We start from the raw sequence: 24,891 nt of genomic DNA, 5'->3' as shown, positions 1-24,891 counted from the left end.
TTAACAAAGTGGTATGCATGGTGCTTGTATCATATGAACATTTGTGTTTGATTACTCTGTGACCTCTCCAACCCCTTCCTTCCCCTGTCAATCCCGCCACATCCCACCTGCGAGACCCCAGGCTTCCGACATACAGTGTTTCCTGTTCCTCCGTCAGGGCCGTGCTAACACTCACAGCTCTCTGCAAGCGAGGCCGCCCTACACCTGGGCCTTCTTGTCTGCTCTCACAGCCAATATACACTCTGACAACGCAGCGCAAGACACTGGAAAATCCATTAGTTACACACAATTCTACACATTATACCAACTCACACACCCACAAAGGATTCCAGCTGTACAATCCCACCCTTCTCCTCCCCCTTGTACGTTCTTTTCCTGAATTGCATGCCCTTGGCCAACTAACAGCTTATAACATTCTTACCGTTTAAAAAAAATAAAGTTGATCATAATGAGGATAATAGTGCATTTTATTCATATGTATAGTGTTTTTAGAGGTCCCAAGGGCATTAATGCATCACATTGATCATTGACATGAAAGGTCTATGAAAATCCAAGGTGAAAGTATTTTGCTAAATTTGGTAACAGTTGCAAATGTAAGACTTTCTACCTCAATATTGACAACATGAGTCTTGGACAAAAAAGGGAATGCCACCCTCATATATAAAAAAAACGAATCTAGTTTCTGTAAAAACATAAGTGCCTCTTCTCACAACACTTTAAGGTTAGACTTTAAGGTTTCCTGGTAAATATTTAATTTATTCATAGCAGTAGTGAATACCACCAATATTTCTACGACCACTGCTACAATATTTTGTTAATGCTGTTACTCTTGCAGTATGGGTGGGTAGTACCATGCTAGTAATTGCAGCAGAGGTCGTGGAAATCATGGTGGTATTAGTGGCATGCAGTAGTAGTGGCAGCAGTATTAGTGGCAGCAGTATTAGTGGCATGCAGTAGTAGTGGCAGCAGTATTAGTGGCATGCAGTAGTAGTGGCAGCAGTATTAGTGGCATGCAGTATTAGTGACATGCAGTAGTAGTGGCAGCAGTATTAGTGGCAGCAGTATTAGTGGCATGCAGTAGTAGTGGTAGCAGTATTAGTGGCAGCAGTATTAGTGGCATGCAGTAGTAGTGGCAGCAGTATTAGTGGCAGCAGTATTAGTGGCATGCAGTAGTAGTGGCAGCAGTAGTAGTGGCAGCAGTAGTAGTGGAAGCAGTATTAGTGGCATGCAGTAGTAGTGGCAGCAGTAGAAGTAATCATCCTTGGCATCACGGCTGACATCAAGTATGCATCGGCATGGTGTGGGGAGGTCAGTGTGGATAGTTAGTCACAGAGCGCGGGGGAGAGTGTCGGGTCTGAGAAACAAGGATACAGTGTGTGGTATTTATGAGACGGCTGCAATGTTTGCCATGTGAAACTGGGCCTGGGCGCTGTGTACTAACCTACAGGAACTTGAACCGAGGCCTTAACCCTAGTCCACAGTTCCACAGCAAATAACACTGTCAGGCGGGTCTCTCCGTCCCACTAGTCTCTTATTGAAACCTTCCCCTGTCCGTCCCCCAGTCAGCTTAAGGGTGTTCCACCTGGCTCTCTTCTGGGTCTTATTATAAAAATCTGATTCACTGATTTGTGATTGACAATGGAGACTATATCATATTTGTACACAAATATCTAGTAATGATATCTATACAAAATAATACCTTTAATACTGTAGAGTAATCGAACCAAATCACAGACTAGGTGTGTGGGTGTGTGTACTGGTAAACAGAAAAGTGGGACACAAATTATGGGGACAAAATATCGCGCACATTTGTTTTTGTAGAAATACATATATTTTCATGGCGTTTGCAATTTTTTTTTACAAGAGGCACTTTCATTATAAGACATTTATTGAATATATTAATCAAAATAAAGTGATATAAATTAACATATTACATTCTCGGTCCACTATTGTTTATATTCTGTGCACCTCGAAAAAGGAGGTAATATCCAAAACATGTCACTCCATCGTTAAGTGAAGTCTGTACAGATAGAGACAATACGAAACAGACATATATACCTAATGACAAACAAATCAACATTGCCTAACTGTACAAAGTATAGTAAATACATATTTACAAGTCATCACTACAATAATTAAACATGAATAACTTACAAAAGTCCATTTAAAACCTCTGTGTCTATAACAATGATATTTCATATTTCAGAGTGTAAACCATGAACACCGGTGCATTTATATTCTTGCCCATCAAATTTGATAGGAGGTCCACTGACAGAGGTCATTTGTAGAATGCACACAATCACCCACAGATCTGTCACTTACTGAACACAAGCAAAACAGACAAGTGAAAAGGGCAGTAAGGCTATAAAGGCGTTTGTCAGAAGGGATGCTACGCAAATGTCTCTGTGAGATTGCCTGTCTGATATTCAGTCTAACCTTTCTCATTGGGTAGTTATAAGTACAGTCCCACAGAGTACAATTCACCATTCCAAACTACAGTAACACAGAAGCACCCCCAATTGTCTTTTAAATTCAGTCAGTCAGTCCATCACTGAAGTTATATGGAGGTGCTGATTTTCGGGTGTGAGTGAAGACCAAACCAAAACCGTTGGATTATGGGGGGAGTTACCACCAGTGAGAGAATGAGAGAGAGAAAGTGTTGGGTACACAATTAGGCAGCTGTAAGAGTAAAACAGTTCACTACATCGCATCAGTGTCCTTCCCCCAGCTGATGGAGCCTTCTGTATGGGGTGAGGGCAGACTGGAGGCAGGGTCAGGGGGGGTCCTGGGGTAAAGGAACACAGACTGGAGACAGGGCAGGGGGGGGGGGGTTCTGGGGTAAAGGAACACAGACTGGAGACAGGGTCAGGGGGAGTCCTGGGGTAAAGGAACACAGACTGAAGACAGGGTCAGGGGGAGTCCTGGGGTAAAGGAACACAGACTGGAGGCAGGGTCAGGGGGAGTCCTGGGGTAAAGGAACACAGACTGGAGACAGGGCAGGGGGAGTCCTGGGGTAAAGGAACACAGACTGGAGACAGGGCAAGAGGGAGTCCTGGGGTAAAGGAACACAGACTGGAGACAGGGTCAGGAGGAGTCCTGGGGTAAAGGAACACAGACTGGAGACAGGGTCAGGGGGAGTCCTGGGGTAAAGGAACACAGACTGGGGTAAAGAGGCTACGGCAGCAATAAACCCTGGGGTTAGGGAACAGGAAACGTTTTTGGAACGAGGAAAGGAGACAGTGAGATTAGGGCAAGGGTGAACCCTAGAGGTGAGGGCCAGAGTCAGGTCAAGGGCATGTTCTTGTGGCGAGAAATGCTAGTGTTTAGACATGGGGCTCAGTGGGAGAAGGTATGGATGTCGTTAGGCAGACTGAGAGAGCCCGGGGAGGCAAGCCCTTGACTTTGGCAGCTCTGGCTGCAGCGGCAACGCTGGATCCACATGACGCTACGGGTAAAGTCCTGCCTGCCTCCGGGACAGCGGAAGTGAAGGTTCACCGTGCGCGTCAGAGAAGGAGTGCAGCAGCTGCCGTCGGCACACAAGCCACAGGAACGAGGACGATACTGGCGCGCTGTAGAGCAGCCGGTGAACTTGATCCGGACAGGTTTGCGAGGACGTATTGTGCGTTGGCACTTCTTCCCTTTCTGTAAGAGAAATGGGGTCACAGGTCAAAATACATACACCCTGACAGCACAGGAGGTTGGTGGCCCACATTAATTGGGGAGGATGGGCTCGTGGTAATGGCTGGAGTAGAATTAGTGGAATGGTGTCAAACACATGGTTTCTATTTCATTAACTCCGTTCCAGCCTTTATTATGAGCTGTCCTCCCCTCTGCTGCCTCCACTGCTTGACAGGAGGACAGCTGTGAATTACACATGGTACAATTCCATAACCTGTCGAGTGGTCAATTTATAGTAGTGTAATTCCCATTTGATGATCCTGGACCATTGTGTTTCTTCTCATTGAAAAAGTGTGCCCACACGTTGTCCATGTCTTACCTTGGGAGAAGGGGTGAGGGCAAGATCACACTGTCGGATCTGGCACAGTCGTGTCTCTCTGGCCAACCGACACTCAGCGTTGCTACTGGTTACTCGGCTGGACACACCCATCCCACACGTGGCTGAGCAAGGCGACCAATCAGTGGTTTGCAGGAAGCAGGTTGAGGGAAGTAAGGCATGGGACTGGGGGGAGGAGATCCACTCTGTAAGAAGAGAGGGCCAAACATGAGCCATGAGGAACACCATTCTCCTCTGACTGATACAAAACATTACAAATGTATATTTCATTACAAAAAAGAGAGTATGATTATGTACCTTGATATGACGCTCCAGCACTTGAGTCCCAGGGGGTGGGAGCCATGAGCAGCTCATTGCTGGCAAGATCAGGGTGCTGGGGTGGGGAAGGAGGTGGAGCGTGGTCCACCTCTCTGGAGTCCTCCTTGATATGGTTGTCATCGTCACAAAGCCACTCCTCGCAGCAGCGTCCTGGCAGCCTGGCCAGCCGGGGCCGGGAGCAGTGCCAACCTGGTAGTGGTACCTGGTGTGGGCACAGGGGCATGCAGCCCACCACGCCGTCCATACAGCTGCACTGGTGCTGGCAGCTGGGCTGGAAGTCCTCCCCGTGTTGGTAGACCCGGCCGTTCAGCTCACAGGGACGACCCATGGCCTCAGCTGGGACAGGAGCAATGCATTTTTGTACAATCATTGTTGCTTTTGTGTATATCATTATGTTCATTAGAGTTAGCATTGTCAATAATATTATCAGTGCCAATCAGAAGGTGGATAGGAAATGTCAATCATAGCATAAGTATGTCCCACCCTAAGCCATTTCGATGTCCATGCCCTTACCTCGACACAGTCCTGTCGCCGGGTCTCCTCCAGACCCTAGGTGGCAGTGCAGGCCCTTGATGTGGTCACAGGGCTGGCTAGGGTTGCAGTCCTGGTTGTACTGCCTGGCACACACCTTACAGCAGCCGCAGGAGTCTGTCACCCAGCTGACACCTGGTGGGCATGAGGGCGGTGAGGTGGGGCACGAGCACTGCCGCGGGCATCCACCCTGCACCTGGGAAGCACAGCGAGAGGATTGAGAGTTAGTGTGTATATGTTCACTGCAGGGCACAGGGGAAGGGCATCCGTTGGTGTTGGAAGCCCCCACAGAAGAGGGATTGTACAATGCTTGAGTAAATACCCGGAGGAGAAAAAATGGTGGAATCAAGTGTATATCTAGAATAAGGTTACCCAAAGATCTAAAGTCCTCTTAGTTATCCACAAGCAAAAACTCTTACTGGTATTTCAGATACGTTCATTTACAGTGTGCAGGTCAAATATCAGCTAACACTCAGCACAAATTCCTCTCCAAATTCTCTGATTGTGTACCCAAATATCCAAATAATTAAACTGTGATTGTACAAAGGAATTTGATTTAGAACAATGCTTTCATTCAAACCGGCACCCTGTTCTAATCTGGTTAGGACACATTTCTGCTTCTACCTTTCTGAGCATGATTGTTACACATCAGCCTGGAGCGACACAGACTAGATCATCAAGCTCAAAAGTATCAAACAAGCCCTTAATTCAAATGTATCTATGGAGATGAGTTTATTAATTTGTTCAAAGATCCCGGTCTCATTATTTCAGTCAATAGATGGACAATATAATATGCATCATTTGAAATGAATTTGACCATAATATATACTTGCAATTTCTCAATTTGAATATTAAAGAGATTACATTGTATAATTTTTAAGAGCTTATGGTGAAGTATGTAGAACCCGATGATGTAAAGACACTAATTTGAATGGAGAGTGGTAAGAGCACACATATGAAACACTTTAAAAAGTACTTACCAGCATGACAGTGCAAGATAGAAACACCACCGAGGAGATGCTTGCTTGTCGCATCATTGTCCACAAAGAAAACGTGATTTTCATGGGTTCGGGAAAAAAATGAATACAAAGTTTTCCCAATATGTCAGCTAGACTCGTCACTCTCAGGGCTAGCAGTGTCGAAAGACGCAGTGATCAAACCAATGTGAAGAATAGGAGCTGTTCACTGCTTTCAAATGATATCTCCTTGTATCTTCTCATCTATCTGAAGGAGATGTGGGTGAGCCTGTATGTTTTGGTGTTTTCTAAGGAGAAAATTCAAGTCCAACTTGATCCGTTTCTATGGAGGTGGAAGTAGTCAGCACAGCTCAGCTCAACTCAGGCTCTTCGCAACTTCATTAAGAGATTTTCACAGTGGCTCCCCCTTTTATAGAGGCCAGACGTCCCTGTGTGACATCATCACAAGCCCTCTCTCAGATGCTAGAGAGGGCAAAGGGGGGCAGGGAGATGAGGACAGACGGACAGACAGAGAAGGGAGCAGGGAGGAAGACGAGGGAAGACAGAGAGGGACAGGGAGGGAGACGAGGGCAGGCAGGCAGAAGGGAGGAAGACGAGGGCAGACAGAGACAGAGGGGGACAGGGAGGGAGACGAGGACAGGACAGGACAGGACAGGACAGGACAAGACAAGACAAGACAAGACAAGACAAGACAAGACAAGACAAGACAAGACAAGACAAGACAAGACAAGACAAGACAAGACCAGACCAGACCAGACCAGACAGAGGGAGATGAGGACAGACAGATAGAGGGAGGGGTATAGGTGGGCAGCCAGACAGACAGAGGGAGGGGTATAGGAGGGCAGCCAGACAGACAGAGGGAGGGGTATAGGAGGGCAGTTAGACAGACAGAGGGAGGGGTATAGGAGGGCAGCCAGACAGACAGAGGGAGGGAGGGGTAGAGGAGGACAGACAGACTGAGGACTTGGACAAATGAAGTCAGATGGTGGGAAAAGAGCAAGGTTGTAGTAAAGCAACAGGAAAAAGGCCATATTGAGATGATGGTATCTAAAGAACCTTGTAATGCATTTTCCTACTAATGGAGGCTCCTCGTTTGTTTCTAGAAGACAGAGGTTAAAATGTCAATGAAAGTGTTCTAAAAGTGATGGTGAGTGGGTTGTAGGAGAGCAATACGCAATACACAATATATATCATTTGATAGCATACAGGAAGTACCCTCCAAAGGGGTTCAGTCCCCTAAAAAACATTTTTGGTTGCAGGTAGAACCCTCTGTGGAAAGGGGCATGGAACCCAAAATGGTTCTATCCGGAACCAAAAAAGGTTATTCTATTTACATTTTAGTCATTTAGCTCACAGTAGTGAGTGAATACATTTTCATTAAAAACAATGTCAAACCAGTCCCCAGTGGGAATGGAACCTACAATCCTGGCGTTGCTCTACCAACTGAGCCACATGGAACCCACAACCCTGGCATTGCTCTACCAGCTCTACCAACTATCAATGGTTACAATGACTTTGGAAATTAGGAAAGGAAGCCAAGTATGTTCTGTATGTACACTGACACACAGCTATGCACACAAACACGTTCCAGGAAACAAAGATTCCCTGGCCTTAATGTCTGCTTGTTTACACAGGGCCAAAAGAACATCTCCATTGTCAAACCTGCGGCGACGTTACCTAAAAACTGCAAAAAAAGTGTTTATGTTTGACTTGAGCAGGAAGTCCTAGCGTCAGTCAGAGCTTGGGTAGTCGCTGTTATGAAACACAGGAAATGTAATTTAGCACATCTCAGTCAGGAGAGCTGCTGAAAGGCACGGTCGGTTCCTCTGACTAATGCCTCTCACCGTGGATGCAGACAGTCTGTCAGACTGGGCCCTCTCTCCAACAAACCACCGGGACATCACACACACACGATACATATCTCCAGCTTGGGCCAGTGACACGCTCGGCCTGGGATCAAGCCTCAAAATATGAGAGCGGAGTCCTCGCGCTAAGCGAGAGTGAGAGGGAGAAGATATGTTAGAAAAAAATATGATAAATGTGCTGTGGTGTACATGACAAAATGAGGTCACAGTGGAAGCTAGTTGAGTGAATAATACCATGGTAGTACAGTACTTGTAAGGTAAGGGGTGAATATGAATCAATGATGTGGATAGATCTACACACGAAGGATAATCGTCACGTGCAGACGCTATCACATCATCCCTTAACATCCAGCTGGATAGAAAAATGCAAGTGACTTGGCAAGTCTAAAAACCCTGAGTCTTGGGAAGGCGGAGGTGAGTGTTAGACGTGTGGGTCAGATGCACATGCTGAACAATCCATCACCCATAATCAATCCAAGCAGGAAAGGGGGGGGGGGGGGGGGGGTTCTGTTGGGTGTGTTTGAAAGACAGACCATGTGTTGCCAGTTCGACCAATGATATGTATTAACCTTAGATGAGTCCCAGGGGGCGCTGTTTTGAAGCTGCCATGCAGCCATTTTGGTACTTTGGATTTTGAATGCTATAGAAATGCATGTATTCATTTCTACATTCGTTTTTGAAAAGTATATTATATTACAAATGCCTTAATACATACTTTAAATTATAGAGTATATAAAAACCTATTCCTTAAAGTAATTTTTTAGAGTACTAATGATAGTTTTACAAATAAATACCTAAATACATGTAATTTTGTCCTAATTTTGTCATTTATTTGAAATACTGTAGAATTCCATTAATTCCTATGGAGGACTGCTCCTTCTGAGGAGTACCAATATGGCCAACCAGTGGCTTCAAAGCCTCTCATTGGACAATCCAGGGTTTATTTACATCATTGATTTCAACACACTCATACATAGTCAGCCGTCCAGACAGACATATCCAGGGTGACAGCCAGTCCAGGTCAGGAGGGTCGAACCCATACATCACCAAGAGTTTCATAAGCCTCAAAGCTGAGAGATGAACCACCTGCACAGTGTGAGGATCGAAGACCAGGTGGACGCATACCTGTGTATGTGTGTGTGTGTGTGTGTGTATATAGACCTCTTTTAGTGCTTGCATACCGGTGTGTTCACATGTGTGTTTTGTCTATGCACTTGTGGATAAAGGCTTGGGTGCAGCACACTAAGAATCTGACTTTATTTTCTGGGCCACAATTTAAACAACCTCGCAGCGTTGTGTCACAACCACTTGTTTTCTATGTAAATGTTCCACCCCCACAAAAAGCTAATTCCTTCTCCTCTGTTTTACATCACAATACAAGTACAACAACAAAACAAATGGGTGTGAAATTACCATAGAAACCACTGACTGACAAGTCTGGTCGGTGGTGCTACCAGTCAAAGGACGTATTCGTGACAGGCACAATAACCCCCCTCCCCAAAAGAAACAAAAAACGCCCTCAATCAAATGATTTCAACACGGTTTGTGAGATGGAGCGGTTAGGAACCAGTCAGGAAACAGGCTGTTATGTTTAGGATGTGGAAAAGAGGGCCTTTCAGTCTCCCTGATGCTGACCTTGGTTTGAGTGGCACTCTTCATGTGTAGATAAGGTACTGGAGTATTTTTGTGTAGATAAGGTATTGGGGCCTGAAAAACAGCGACCTGGCTCTACGTATTTTAATGGGTTGTGACTCACTGACACCGCCCCCAGTCAGAGGGGAATAAAGCAACCCAAGAGTTAACACACACAGGAACTTTATTCACACACACACACAGGAACTTTATTCACACACACACACACACACACACACACACTGAGGAAGATGAACATGGGATGTACATTGGGAATGGTAGTGGAATGATTGTTTCTGTCCATTACAGAACCACTGAGATAATGAATACACACATACCAAATGAATACACCAGGGAAAGAATATTACGGCTTTATTCTGTAAGCTTATGTATGTCAAATGACTGTATAGATTGCATATGCCACCTGCAGAGTATTACACAACACAGTAAACTCAGAGGGTCAACATACAATAGGCAATAGTAGTAACTAACTATGAAGAACAATGTACAAATGTCACACAACTCACTTTGGGCACGCACACCATCCCACACGTCCAAAGATATGAGTGAGTCCAGTTGTTGATGGGCAGAGACAGAGATGTTGCGCTCTACCACTGCTTGAGGGTGACTGACAGTACTGACATTGTGACCTGCAGAGTCAAGAGGACAGGCAGATGTCCAGCCCACTAGTAACCTCCCTAGCAACCTACTGTATCAGGGCACAGGACACATAGGTCAGGGTGAGTTTGAGAGGCAGGTTTATGGTTCCCCTGAGACTCTCAGGCTCCGGTCCTAGAGGATGGGCAGTGGAGTGTGCAGCTCAGGGTTGTGAGGTGCTGCTAACAGTCATAGGCAGGGAATTTGTAACAGCCACCCCTAGAACTGTTGGAGCTAGGAAAACAACATTTCACTACACCCTCAATAACATCTGCAAAATATGTGTATGCGACCATTGTGTCCATTGCTTGGGAGGAGAGAGGAGAGCAGGCCCAGCGGTGGCAGCTCCCCAACAGGCCCAGCGGCGGCAGCTCCCCAACTGAGGCAGGCCAGGCCCCAGCAGTGGAGAGCAGGCACGCGATGTGCTCTCAGTGCAGGAACCTGAGGAGGGCCCAGGGCAAGCCTTGGAGCAGGCACCAACGGAAGATCCAGGGTCAGGGCCAGATTAGGAGGCAGTGCTGGTAAATCCAGGGCAGATGGTGGATCAGCTTGGACCCCAGGAGCAGGAATGGGTCGTGCCTCTGGGACAGGTCACAGGGTGATGTCTTAGTGGTCACCCCGGTAGATTTGGCTGGTGATGATCTGGTGGTGGTGAGAAATAGGGTCCAGTCAGCAATGTAGGCTCACTATCGTGTGGCGATGCTGCAGGAATCTCATAGGCCACCCAAGTTGGGGAGAAGGTTCCCCCAGACTCCTCGACAGCGGAGAGGGGATCGGGAATGATATCTGGTGTGGGCTCAGTCTCTGTAGCAGGTGACTCCTCAGGACCAGAGGGGGCCGAGGTCCCTGCCCGGTCTCAATTGCAGCCGTGTCTGACCACGGTGCCGGGGCTGGATAGACAATATAGTCACACCTAATAGTCACAGTCACACCTGGCAACGGTTCCGGGGCAGATGAGACAATAATAACCAGTAGTACAATAATAACAGGACTGTATCTAATAACCAGTAGTACAATAATAACAACCGGACTGTATCTAATAACCAGTAGTACAATAATAACAACAGGACTGTATCTAATAACCAGTAGTACAATAATAACAACCGGACTGTATCTAATAACCAGTAGTACAATAATAACAACAGGACTGCATCTAATAACCAGTAGTACAATAATAACAACAGGACTGCATCTAATAACCAGTAGTACAATAATAACAACAGTATAACCATACAGTGAGGCTATACAAATAGGCAACATAAATAGCAATTATTACACATAGAAAGTACACTAAAAGGTAATAATAGCCAATACTAACAACAACTTCAGCATATAACATTGTAATATCTACATAGTGAAATTCAAATCAAAGCTAAACAACAACTTACTTTGTGGCACACATCCCATGTACATAACTCCACCCATGATCACACGTCAAGCTCAGGGGAATATTTATACACTTTGAAGAGCATTCAACGGTCCCGACTGGCCAGTGCTGAGCTAGATATGAGCATCTGACCAATCACAGGATGCATGGGCAAAATGTGGGGTGCATGGGGACAGTCTGATTGGCTGAAGCCATGAGCTGGAGGTGATCAAAATCTCTCACGTGAGGGGGAGAACTAGACTAGATAGTGCCAGCCAGACATAAACAGCAACACACACGCTGGAAATTAGTCCCACAGCGCCCTTGGCAGGGAAATTCTGTAAGAGGGCCTCTCTGCGTCGATAAGGTACTGGGGCCTCTCTGCGTCGATAAGGTACTGGGGCCTCTCTGCGTCGATAAGGTACTGGGGCCTCTCTGCGTCGATAAGGTACTGGGGACTCTCTGCGTCGATAAGGTACTGGGGACTCTCTGCGTCGATAAGGTTCTGGGGACTCTCTGCGTCAATGAGGTACTGTGTCCTGGAGAGGGAGAGAGAATGCAAAACTAAACGCATGCTCTTCAACCGATCACTGCCCACACCCGCCCGCCCGTCTAGCATCACTACTCTGGACGGTTCTGACTTAGAATATGTGGACAACTACAAATACCTAGGTGTCTGGTTAGACTATTAACTCTCCTTCCAGGCTCATATTAAGCATCTGCAATCCAAACTTAAATCTAGAATCGGCTTCCTATTTCACAAGAAAGCATCCTTCACTCATGCTGCCAAACATACCCTCGTAAAACTGACTATCCTACTGATCCTTGACTTCTGCGATGTCATTTACAAAATAGCCTCCAATACTCTACTCAGCAAATTGGATGTAGTCTATCACATTGTCACCAAAGCCCCATATACTACCCACCACTACGACCTGTATGCTCTTGTTGGCTGGCCCTCGCTTCATATTCTTCGCCAAACCCACTGGCCCCAGGTCATCTATAAGTCTTTGCTAGGTAAAGCCCCGCCTTATCTCAGTTCACTGGTCACCATAGCAGCACCCACCCGTAGCACGCACTCCAGCAGGTATATTTCCTCCTTTGGCCGTCTTTCCTTCCAGTTCTCTGCAGCCAATGACTGGAACGAATTGCAAAAATCACTGAAGCTGGAGACTTATATCTCCCTCACTAACTTTAAGCATCAGCTGTCAGAGCAGCTTACCAATCATTGCACCTGTACATAACCCATCTGTAAATAGCCCACCCAACTACCTCATCCCCATATTATTATTTTTTTTGCTCCTTTGCACTCCAGTATCTCTACTTGCACATTCATCTTCTGCACATCTATCACTCCAGTGTTTAATTGCTAAATTGTAATTATTTCGCCACTATGACCTATTTATTGCCTTACCGCCCTAATCTTACTACATTTGCACACACTGTATATAGACTTTTCTATTGTGTTATTGACTATGTTTGTTTATTCCATGTGTAACTCTATGTTGTTGTTTGTGTTGCACTGCTTTGCTCTCTTGGCCAGGTAGCAGTTGAAAATGAGAACTTGTTCTCAACTGGCCTACCTGGTTAAATAAAATGTGAAATACATTTTTTTTTAAAAAGGAGAAAGGGAGAGAGAGATGGAAGGAGGAAGGGAGGGATAGAGAGAGATGGAAGGAGGAAGGGAGGGATAGAGAGAGAGATGGGAGGAAGGGAGGGATAGAGAGAGAGAGATGGGAGGAAGAGAGGGATAGAGAGAGAGATGGGAGGAAGAGAGGGATAGAGAGAGATGGAAGGAGGGAGAGAGGGATAGAGAGAGAGAGATGGAAGGAGGAAGGGAGGGATAGAGAGAGAGATGGAAGGAGGAAGGGAGGGATAGATAGAGAGAGAGATGGAAGGAGGAAGGAAGGGGGGGATAGAGAGAGAGATGGGAGGGAGAGAGGGATAGAGAGAGAGATGGAAGGAGGGAGAGAGGGGATGTGTCCCCTCGTGAAGCTGTTAGGCTCGACTGTGAAGGACTGAAGGCCCCACAATTCCCAATGAGCCCCTCATTAAGTCTCACTTCAGGGAAGAAAACACATTCGCGGAGTAGGAAAACTATTCTAAGATGGAAACAGCTTCACAGCAAGCTCCAAAATTAACTCCTTAAAATATGGATCTTCATTGAATCACCTTCAATTTCTAAACACCCCGACCAGTCTTGCATCAGTAACGGTGGTTCTATGATATTGTTCAGAGGTGCACTGATGTGGAAAATATGTGGCGCTCCCGCCAAGACAACTGAGCAACCGTTTCTTCACCGGAATTTCAGAGGTCACTTAAAATACCATCGGCAGATACCGGAGATAACTCAGGATCATTAAGGAAGCTCTGGCGTATTGTAAGCAACGTTTGCTCCATCTTAATTTATGTGATGTGCTCCTGACCATAAAAGTATTGTTCTAGAGAAGTGAGTGCTCTATCGAGTGTTGATCCCTTTTTTACAATGTTGACGCTGGGATAGGTCACTGGGCTTATCGAAGACTCAATAGGAACTCAAGTAAACTGTGTGAGTACGTGTGTGTATGTATCAGTGGAGGCTTCTGAGGGGAGGACGGCTCATAATAATGGCTGGTACGGCGCAAATGAAATAGCATCAAACACAAAGAAACCATGTGTTTGATATCATTCCACTTATACAGCTCCAGCCATTACCACAAGCCTGTCCTCTCCAATTAAGGTGCCACCAACCTGCAGTGGTATGTATGTTACACAAACCTGCATGTGTACATGCATGACCTTCTATATTCCTGTCTGAGTATTATTCACTCATAGTTGTGTTCATATGAAAGGGTATGTAGCATCTATGTATGAAAATGTCCACATGCCATCTCAGTATCTCTATTTATTAGGGATCCCCAGGAGTCTGCAAAGCTGTCATCAAGACAAAGGGTGTCTGCTTTGAAGAAGCTCACATATAAAATATATTTTGATTTGTTAACGCTTTTTTTGGTGACTAAAAGCAGACCTCTTGGTCTCTGTTGGGTTTCAGATTCTGCCAACATTTTCTTCCTGTGGTGCTATCCTCATGCCACAGAATCAACAACAAAGCTTAATTCACTCAGTCATTCACAGACTGAGTTAAACCATGAAATAAACAAATGGAATAATGTATTATGTCTTCACTATTATTCTACAATGTAGAAAATATTAAAATTAAAATAAAAAACTTGAATGAATAGGTGTGTCCAAACTTTTGACTGGCTCTGTACGTGTGTGTCGAGTACGTTCCATACGGTACTGTATATATTTTTAAATCTGATTTTACTGCTTGCATCAGTTACCTGATGTGGAATAGCTCGTCATCAAGCTCGAGACCCTGGGTCTCGACCCCGCCCTGTGCAACTGGGTACGGGACTTCCTGACGGGCCGCCCCCAGGTGGTGAGGGTAGGCAACAACATCTCCTCCCCGCTGATCCTCAACACTGGGGCCCCACAAGGGTGCGTTCTGAGCCCTCTCCTGTACTCCCTGTTCACCCACGACTGCGTGGCCACGCACGCCTCCAACTCAATCATCAAGTTTGCGGACGACACAACAGTGGTAGGCTTGATTACCAACAACGACGAGACGGCCTACAGGGAGGAGGTGAGGGCCCTCGGAGTGTGGTGTCAGGAAAATAACCTCACACTCAACGTCAACAAAACTAAGGAGATGATTGTGGACTTCAGGAAACAGCAGAGGGAACACCCCCCTATCCACATCGATGGAACAGTAGTGGAGAGGGTAGCAAGTTTTAAGTTCCTCGGCATACACATCACAGACAAACTGAATTGGTCCACTCACACAGACAGCATTGTGAAGAAGGCGCAGCAGCGCCTCTTCAACCTCAGGAGGCTGAAGAAATTTGGCTTGTCACCAAAAGCACTCAAACTTCTACAGATGTACAATCGAGAGCATCCTGGCGGGCTGTATCACCGCCTGGTACGGCAACTGCTCCGCCCTCAACCGTAAGGCTCTCCAGAGGGTAGTGAGGTCTGCACAACGCATCACCGGGGGCAAACTACCTGCCCTCCAGGACACCTACACCACCCGATGTCACAGGAAGGCCATAAAGATCATCAAGGACATCAACCACCCGAGCCACTGCCTGTTCACCCCGCTATCATCCAGAAGGCGAGGTCAGTACAGGTGCATCAAAGCTGGGACCGAGAGACTGAAAAACAGCTTCTATCTCAAGGCCATCAGACTGTTAAACAGCCACCACTAACACTGAGTGGCTGCTGCCAACACACTGACACTGACTCAACTCCAGCCACTTTAATAATGGGAATTGATGGGAAATTATGTAAATATATCACTAGCCACTTTAAACAATGCTACCTTATATAATGTTACTTACCCTACATTATTCATCTCATATGCATACGTATATACTGCACTCTATATCATCGACTGTATCCTTATGTAATACATGTATCACTAGCCACTTTAAATATGCCACTTTGTTTACATACTCATCTCATATGTATATACTGTACTCGATACCATCTACTGTATCTTGCCTATGCTGCTCTGTACCATCACTCATTCATATATCCTTATGTACATATTCTTTATCCCCTTACACTGTGTACAAGACATTAGTTTTGGAATTGTTAGTTAGATTACTTGTTATTACTGCATTGTCGGAACTAGAAGCACAAGCATTTCGCTACACTCACATTAACATCTGCTAACCATGTGTATGTGACAAATAAAATTTGATTTGATTTGAATAGAGTTCCATGTAGTCATGGCTCCATGTAGTACTGTGAGCTCCCCATGTCTGTTCTGGACTTGGGGATTGTGAAGAGACCTCTGGTGGCATGTTTTGTGGGGTATTTATGGGTGTCCATGCAAACCCTTGCATTCAGCTTGTCAACACTTCTTACAAAAACAAGTAGTGATGAAGTCAATCATCAGTCTCAACGTCAACAGTGAAGAGGCGACTTCAGGATGCTGGCCTTCTAGGCAGAGCTGCAAAGAAAAAGCGATATCTCGGACTGGCCAATAAAAAGAAAATATTAAGATGGGCAAAATAACACAGACACCGGACAGAGGAACTCTGCCTAGAAGGCCATCGTCCCGGAGTCGCCTCTTCACTGTTGACGTTGAGACTGTTGTTTTTCAGGTCTATTTAATGAAGCTGCCAGTTGAGGACTTGTGAGGCGTCTGTTTCTCAAACTAGACACTAATGTACTTGTCCTCTTGCTCAGCTGTGTACCGGGGCCTCCCACTCCTCTTTCTATTCTGGTTAGGGCCAGTTTGTGCTGTTCTGTGAAGGGAGTAGTACACAGCGTTGTACGAGATCTTCAGTTTCTTGGATTTTTTTTTGCGTGGAATAGCCTTCATTTCTCATAACAAGAATAGACTGACAAGTTTCAGAAGAAAGTACTTTGTTTCTGGTCATTTAGAGCCTGTAATCAAACCCAGAAATGCTGATGCTCCAGATACTCAACTAGTCTAAAGAAGGCCAGTATTATTGCTTTTTTAATCAGAACAACAGTTTACAGCTGTGCTAACAAATTTACAAAAGGGTTTTCTAATGATCAATTAGCCTTTAAAATTATAAACTTGGATTAGCTAACAACGTGCCTTTGGAACACAGGAGTGATGGTTGCTGATACTGGGCCTCTGTACGCCTATGTAGATATTCCATAAAAAAAAGAATCTGCCGTTTCCAGCTACAATAGTCATTGACAAGGATGACATACCCAAATCAAACTGCCTGTAGCCTAGGCCCTGAAGCAAGGATATGCATATTCTTGGTACCATTTGAAATGAAACACTTTGGAGTTTGTGGAAATGTGAAAGGAATGTAGGAGAATATAACACATTACATCTGGTAAAAGATAATACAAAGAAAATAAATATGTTTTTTTGTATTTTCTTTGTACCATCATCTTTGAAATGCAAGAGAAAGGCCATAATGTATTATTTCAGCCCAGGTGCAATTTAGATTTTGGCCACTAGATGGCAGCAGTGCATGCACAAAACTTCAGACTGATCCACTGAACAATTACATTTCTGTAAAAAAAAATTAATCAAATCAAATGTATCAAATGTGCCTAATTTGTTTATTAATAACTTTTCATGTTCAAAACTGTGCACTCTCCTCAAACAATAGCATTGTATTATTTCACTGTAATAGCTACTGTAAATTGGAGGGTGCAGTTAGATTAACAATAATTTAAGCTTTATGCCAATATCAGATATGTCTATGTCTACATTTTCTTGTTACTTACAACCTCATGCTAATCGCATTAGTCATACGCACACAGTCATACGCTGGACCTAGTTTTGTCCCATGGAATAAATGTTGTGGATCTTAATGTTTTTCCTCATAATCCTGGACTATCGGACCACCATTTTATTACGTTTGCAATTGCAACAAATAATCTGCTCAGACCCCAACCAAGGATCATCAAAAGTCGTGCTATAAATTCACAGACAACACAAAGATTCCTTGATGTCCTTCCAGACTCCTTCTGCCTACCCAAGGACGCCAGAGGACAAAAATCAGTTAACCACCTAACTGAGGAACTCAACTTAACCTTGCGCAATACCCTAGATGCAGTTGCACCCCTAAAAACTAAAAACATTTCTCATAAGAAACTAGCTCCCTGGTACACAGAAAATACCCGAGCTCTGAAGCAAGCTTCCAGAAAATTGGAACGGAAATGGCGCCACACCAAACTGGAAGTCTTCCGACTAGCTTGGAAAGACAGTACTGTGCAGTACCGAAGAGCCCTTACTGCTGCTCGATCATCCTATTTTTCTAACTTAATTGAGGAAAATAAGAACAATCCGAAATTCCTTTTTGATACTGTCGCAAAGCTAACTAAAAAGCAGCATTCCCCAAGAGAGGATGACTTTCACTTTAGCAGTGATAAATTCATGAACTTCTTTGAGGAAAAGATTATGATTATTAGAAAGCAAATTACGGACTCTTCCTTAAATCTGCGTATTCCTTCAAAGCTCAGTTGTCCTGAGTCTGCACAACTCTGCCAGGACCTAGGATCAAGAGAGACACTCAAGTGTTTTAGTACTATATCTCTTGACACAATGATGAAAATAATCATGGCCTCTAAACCTTCAAGCTGCATACTGGACCCTATTCCAACTAAACTACTGAAAGAGCTGCTTCCTGTGCTTGGCCCTCCTATGTTGAACATAATAAACGGCTCTCTATCCACCGGATGTGTACCAAACTCACTAAAAGTGGCAGTAATAAAGCCTCTCTTGAAAAAGCCAAACCTTGACCCAGAAAATATAAAAAACTATCGGCCTATATCGAATCTTCCATTCCTCTCAAAAATTTTAGAAAAGGCTGTTGCGCAACAACTCACTGCCTTCCTGAAGACAAACAATGTATACGAAATGCTTCAGTCTGGTTTTAGACCCCATCATAGCACTGAGACGGCACTTGTGAAGGTGGTAAATGACATTTTAATGGCATCGGACCGAGGCTCTGCATCTGTCCTCGTGCTCCTAGACCTTAGTGCTGCTTTTGATACCATCGATCACCACATTCTTTTGGAGAGATTGGAAACCCAAATTGGTCTACACGGACAAGTTCTGGCCTGGTTTAGATCTCATCTGTCGGAAAGATATCAGTTTGTCTCTGTGAATGGTCTGTCCTCTGACAAATCAACTGTAAATTTCGGTGTTCCTCAAGGTTCCGTTTTAGGACCACTATTGTTTTCACTATATATTTTACCTCTTGGGGATGTTATTCGAAAACATAATGTTAACTTTCACTGCTATGCGGATGACACACAGCTGTACATTTCAATTAAACATGGTGAAGCCCCAAAATTGCCCTTGCTAGAAGAATGTGTTTCAGACATAAGGAAGTGGATGGCTGCAAACTTTCTACTTTTAAACTCGGACAAAACAGAGATGCTTGTTCTAGGTCCCAAGAAACAAAGAGATCTTCTGTTGAATCTGACAATTAATCTTAATGGTTGTACAGTCGTCTCAAATAAAACTGTGAAGGACCTCGGCGTTACTCTGGACCCTGATCTCTCTTTTGAAGAACATATCAAGACCATTTCAAGGACAGCTTTTTTCCATCTACGTAACATTGCAAAAATCTGGAACTTTCTGTCCAAAAATGATGCAGAAAAATTAATCCATGCTTTTGTCACTTCCAGGTTAGACTACTGCAATGCTCTACTTTCCGGCTACCCGGATAAAGCACTAAATAAACTTCAGTTAGTGCTAAATACGGCTGCTAGAATCCTGACTAGAACCAAAAAATTTGATCATATTACTCCAGTGCTAGCCTCTCTACACTGGCTTCCTGTCAAAGCAAGGGCTGATTTCAAGGTTTTACTGCTAACCTACAAAGCATTACATGGGCTTGCTCCTATCTATCTCTCTGATTTGGTCCTGCCGTACATACCTACACGTACGCTACGGTCACAAGACGCAGGCCTCCTAATTGTCCCTAGAATTTTTAAGCAAACAGCTGGAGGCAGGGCTTTCTCCTATAGAGCTCCATTTTTATGGAACGGTCTGCCTACCCATGTCAGAGACGCAAACTCGGTCTCAACCTTTAAGTCTCTACTGAAGACTCATCTCTTCAGTGGGTCATATGATTGAGTGTAGTCTGGCCCAGGAGTGGGAGGGTGAACGGAAAGGCTCTGGAGCAACGAACCACCCTTGCTGTCTCTGCCTGGCCGGTTCCCCTCTTTCCACTGGGATTCTCTGCCTCTAACCCTATTGCAGGGGCTGAGTCACTGGCTTTACTGGGGCTCTCTCATGCCGTCCCTGGAGGGGGTGCGTCACCTGAGTGGGTTGAGTCACTGATGTGGTCATCCTGTCTGGGTTGCCCCCCCCCCCCCCCTTAAGTTGTGCCGTGGCGGAGGTCTTTGTGGGCTATACTCAGCCTTGTCTCAGGATGGTATGTTGGTGGTTGAAGATATCCCTCTAGTGGTGTGGGGGCTGTGCTTTGGCAAAGTGGGTGGGGTTATATCCTTCCTGTTTGGCCCTGTCCGGGGGTGTCCTCGGAGTGGGCCACAGTGTCTCCTGACCCCTCCTGTCTCAGCCTCCAGTATTTATGCTGCAGTAGTTTATGTGTCGGGGGGCTAGGGTCAGTTTGTTATATCTGGAGTACTTCTCCTGTCCTATTCGGTGTCCTGTGTGAATCTAAGTGTGCGTTCTCTAATTCTCTCCTTCTCTCTTTCTCTCTCTCGGAGGACCTGAGCCCTAGGACCATGCCCCAGGACTACCTGACATGATGACTCCTTGCTGTCCCCAGTCCACCTGACTGTGCTGCTGCTCCAGTTTCAACTATTCTGCCTTATTATTATTCGACCATGCTGGTCATTTATGAACATTTGAACATCTTGACCATGTTTTGTTATAATCTCCACCCGGCACAGCCAGAAGAGGACTGGCCATCCCACATATGCTCTCTCTAATTCTCTCTTTCTTTCTCTCTCTCGGAGGACCTGAGCCCTAGGACCATGCCCCAGGAATACCTGACATGATGACTCCTTGCTGTCCCCAGTCCACCTGACTGTGCTGCTGCTCCAGTTTCAACTATTCTGCCTTATTATTATTATTATTCGACCATGCTGGTCATTTATGAACATTTGAACATCTTGACCATGTTTTGTTATAATCTCCACCCGGCACAGCCAGAAGAGGACTGGCCACCCCACATAGCCTGGTTCCTCTCTAGGTTTCTTCCTAGGTTTTGGCCTTTCTAGGGAGTTTTTCCTAGCCACCGTGCTTCTTCACCTGCATTGCTTGCTGTTTGGGGTTTTAGGCTGGGTTTCTGTACAGCACTTTGAGATATCAGCTGATGTACGAAGGGCTATATAAAATAAATTTGATTGATTGATTTGATTGATTAGCCTACGTTAGCTCAACCGTCTCGCAATCCTGAAGAAGTTAACAATGTCTACACTGTATTTCTGATCAATTTGATGTTATTCTAATGGACAATTTTTTTTGCATTTCTTTCAAAATGAGGAAATTTCTAAGTGACCCCAAACTTTTAAATGGTAGTGTCTGTCTGCATGTACAGTATATGCAGAGTATATAGGTCCCATTTGGCTGAGTTGGTAGAGCATAGCTCTTGCAATGCCAGGGGTTGTGGGTTCGATTCCCATGGGGGACGAGTACAAACAATTATGAAGATGTGCATTCAGAAAGTCTTCAGACCCCTTGAATTTTTCCATATTTTGTTTCGTTACAATGTATTAAATGTATTAAATTGTATTTTCCCCTAATTAATCTACACACAATGACGCAAAAACAGGTTTTATAAATTTTTGCAAATGTACTAAAAATAAAAAACTGAAATATCACATTTATATAAGTATTGAGACCCTTTACTAAGTACTTTGTTGAAGAACCTTCGCCAGCGATTATAGCCTCACGTCTTATTGGTTATTACCCTACAAGCATGGCATACCTATATTTGGGGAGTTTCTCCCATTCTTCTCTGCAAATCCTCTCAACCTTAGTCAGGTTGAATGGGGAGCGTCGCTGCACAGCTATTTTCAGGTCTCTCCAGAGAGGTTTGATCGGGTTCAAGTCCGGGCTCTGGCTGGGCCACTCAAGGACATTCAGAGACTTGTCCCAAATCCACTCCTGCGTTGTCTTGGCTGTGTGCTTAGGGTCGTTGGAAGGTGAACCGTCGCCCTAGTCTGAGGTCCTGAACGCTCTGGAGCAGGTTTTCATCAAGGATCTCTCTGTACTTTGCTCTGTTCATCTTTCCCTCGATCGATCCTGACTAGTCTCCCAGTCCCTGCCTCTGAAAAACATCCCCACCGCATGATGCTGCCACCACGCTTCACAGTAGGGATGGTCAAAGGTTTCCTCCAGACGTGATACTTGGCATTCAGGCCAAAGAGTTCATGCCAATCTTGCTTTCACCAGACCAGGGAATCTTGTTTCTCATGGTCTGAGTCCTTTAGGTGCCTTTTGGCAAACTCCAAGCGGACTGTTATGTGCCTTTTGCTGAGGAGTGGCTTCCGTTTGGCCACTCTACCATAAAGGCCTGATTGGTGGAAGGCTGCAGATGTTTGTTCTTCTGGAAGGTCACCTCCCTGACCAAGACCCTTCTCCCCAGATAGCTCAGTTAGACCAGGCGGCCAGCTCTAGGAAAAGTCTTGGTAGTTCCAAACATCTTCCCTTTAAGAATGATTGAGGCCATTGTGTTGTTGGGGACCTTCAATGTTGCATACATTTTTTGGTACGCTACCCCAGATCTGTGCCTCGACACAATCCTGTCTCAGAGCTTTATGGAAAATTCCTTCGACCTCATAGCTTGGTTTTTGCTCTGACATGCACTGTCAACAGTGTGACCTTAGTGTGCGCCTTTCCAAATCATGTTCAATAAATTGAATTTACCACAGGTGGTCTCCAATCAAGTTGTAGAAACATCTCAAGGATGATCAACGGAAACAGGAAGCACCTGAGCAGAATTTCAAATCTCATGGTAAAGGGTCTGGGGACAATAAAAGGCCACTCTAAAACTATGCACAGTTTTGTCACACAACGCAGATGTCTCAAGTTGAGGGAGCGTGCAATTGCCATGCTGACTACAGGAATGTCCACCAGAGATGTTGCCAGATAATTGAATGTGAATTTCTCTACCAAATGTCATTCGAGATTTTGGTGGTACTTCCAACTGGCCTCACAACCGCAGACCACATGTATGGTGTTGTGTGGGCAAGCGGTTTGCTGATGTCAGTGTTGTGAACATGGTGGCTGTGGGGTTATGGGCAGGCATAAGCTATGGATAATTGCATTTATCGATGGCAATTTGAATGCACAGTGATACCGTGATGAGATCCTGAGGACCATTGTTGTGCCATCCATCCGCCACTATCACCTCATGTTTCAGCATGATAATGCACGGCCCATTGTGGCATTGATCTGTACACAATTTCTGGAAGCTGAATATGTCCCAGCTCTTCCATGGCCTGCATACTCACCAGACATGTCTCCCATTGAGCATGTTTGGGATGCTCTGGATTGATGTGTACGACAGATTATTCCAGTTCCCGTCAATATCCAGCAACCTCAAACAGTCATTGAAGAGGAGTGGGACAACATTCCACTGGCCACAATCAACAGCCTGATAACTATATGGGAAGGAGATGCCACGCAGCATGAGGCAAATGGTGATTACACCAGATACTGACTGGTTTTCTGATCAGCACCCCAAAAACGTTTAAGGTACTTCTGACCAACAGATGCATATCTGTATTCCCAGTCATGTGAAATCCATAGATTAAGGCCTAATGAATTTATTTCAATTGACAGATGTCCTTATATGAAGTGTAACTCAGTAAAATCTTTGAAATTGTTGCATATTGCGTTTATATTTTTGTTCAGAATACATGAGTCAGTGTGTGAGTACGTGTGTCAGCATGTAAATGGTTGAGTCTGTGTCTCCATGTAACAGCATAGTTGGGGAACACAGGTGCTGTCTGGCACACACAAGGCTTTCTGTATTCACAAAAATCTCTACCATGAGAGGCTAATGCATCAAAGCTCTTCCACAGTAACTAGGGAAATGTCTGGATTCACAGCGCCTCAGAACGGGACTTGACTGGAAATCTGTAGCAGCAGCAGACGAAGCAACCACAGGTTGCAGGTTTTAAAACACAATTACTGTACAAATGGGAATTTACTCAAGTTTATACCAGATTAATTCAAAGCCCAAATCGCTTGCAGCCAATAGGATAGCTGCTGTACCATTTCACCAGGTTAACCTGAAGATCCGCAGAGGGCAGCAATAAGGGCAACAATGTCCAATCCAAGCACATTAGTATTTATAGCGGTAAGGCTAAATTCACATCATGCAGGGATGTCACCTTCCTGAAACCTGAAGTACTACCATGGTTCTGATGGGACGCTAGCAGTGAAGAATTATTATTCAGTAATGTCCATAGCTTTGTGGAGTTCATTGTGTTTTTGAGAACGCTGGTTCAAATCTCAGGTTCGCCATGGCAGTGGTGAATCACCTTCTCCAGCTGATGACACCTGCCTTGTCCAACCACACCTAGAGGTCCTCCTCCTCATAGCCTTCCAGGTGGGACTAGCACACGAGCACCTGAGGGTACAATGGAAGCCTTCATTTAGCCTCTGTCCTCCAATCCTTTCCCAATGAGAGTTTTTTTTAAAGTGATATGACACTGCAAGTTAAACTGTAGGCTATACATACCTTCACCCATCTTAATGTAAGCGATGAAAGCTGAGGGGTGGTGAAAAAGCTTCCTTAAGTCCCCAACTTTCCCACCCCTTGCATGGCCATAGACTCCCTATTGTGGGGTGAACGTGCCCAGGTGTGCTCCTGCAGCTGGTTCATTAGTTAAATGGACATTCCATCAAGCGTTTAAGTGGCATGGTACAAGATGAACGACCACATTGGAAAAAGAATAATGAGTTTGAAGAGCAAGATGGAGGAGGACAGAACAGTGACAAGGTAATGGAAAGGATTGTCAAGTGGGCTACCCATGGATGCCAGTATCCTGTAAAGGGTT

General features: G+C 45.1%; 1 protein-coding gene and 1 long non-coding RNA gene across 2 annotated transcripts in view; both read right to left on the bottom strand.

The window, feature by feature from the left end:
* Nucleotides 1–1,808: 1,808 nt before the first annotated feature.
* ccn1l1 (cellular communication network factor 1, like 1) lies at nt 1,809–6,224 on the bottom strand. Its single transcript, XM_036976828.2, has 5 exons — nt 5,845–6,224; nt 4,847–5,060; nt 4,313–4,669; nt 3,998–4,200; nt 1,809–3,642 (listed from the first exon to the last, which is right to left on the bottom strand). Exons 1-5 carry the CDS (start codon nt 5,926–5,928, stop codon nt 3,337–3,339), a joined length of 1,164 nt encoding a protein of 387 aa, XP_036832723.1. The 5' UTR covers nt 5,929–6,224; the 3' UTR covers nt 1,809–3,336.
* Nucleotides 6,225–9,695: 3,471 nt separating this feature from the next.
* Nucleotides 9,696–24,891, bottom strand: part of LOC118964562 (uncharacterized) — a 34,154-nt gene continuing 18,958 nt past the window's right edge. The window contains exon 2 of the long non-coding RNA XR_005051642.2: nt 9,696–11,900. This is a non-coding gene — a long non-coding RNA (uncharacterized LOC118964562). The remainder of the gene's footprint in view (nt 11,901–24,891) is intronic.

The sequence above is a fragment of the Oncorhynchus mykiss genome, chromosome 5 (genome assembly GCF_057628025.1).
Source record: "Oncorhynchus mykiss isolate SJ-2025 chromosome 5, ASM5762802v1, whole genome shotgun sequence".
NCBI lineage: Eukaryota > Metazoa > Chordata > Actinopteri > Salmoniformes > Salmonidae > Oncorhynchus > Oncorhynchus mykiss.
This window is presented reverse-complemented; position numbering and strand designations above follow the sequence as displayed.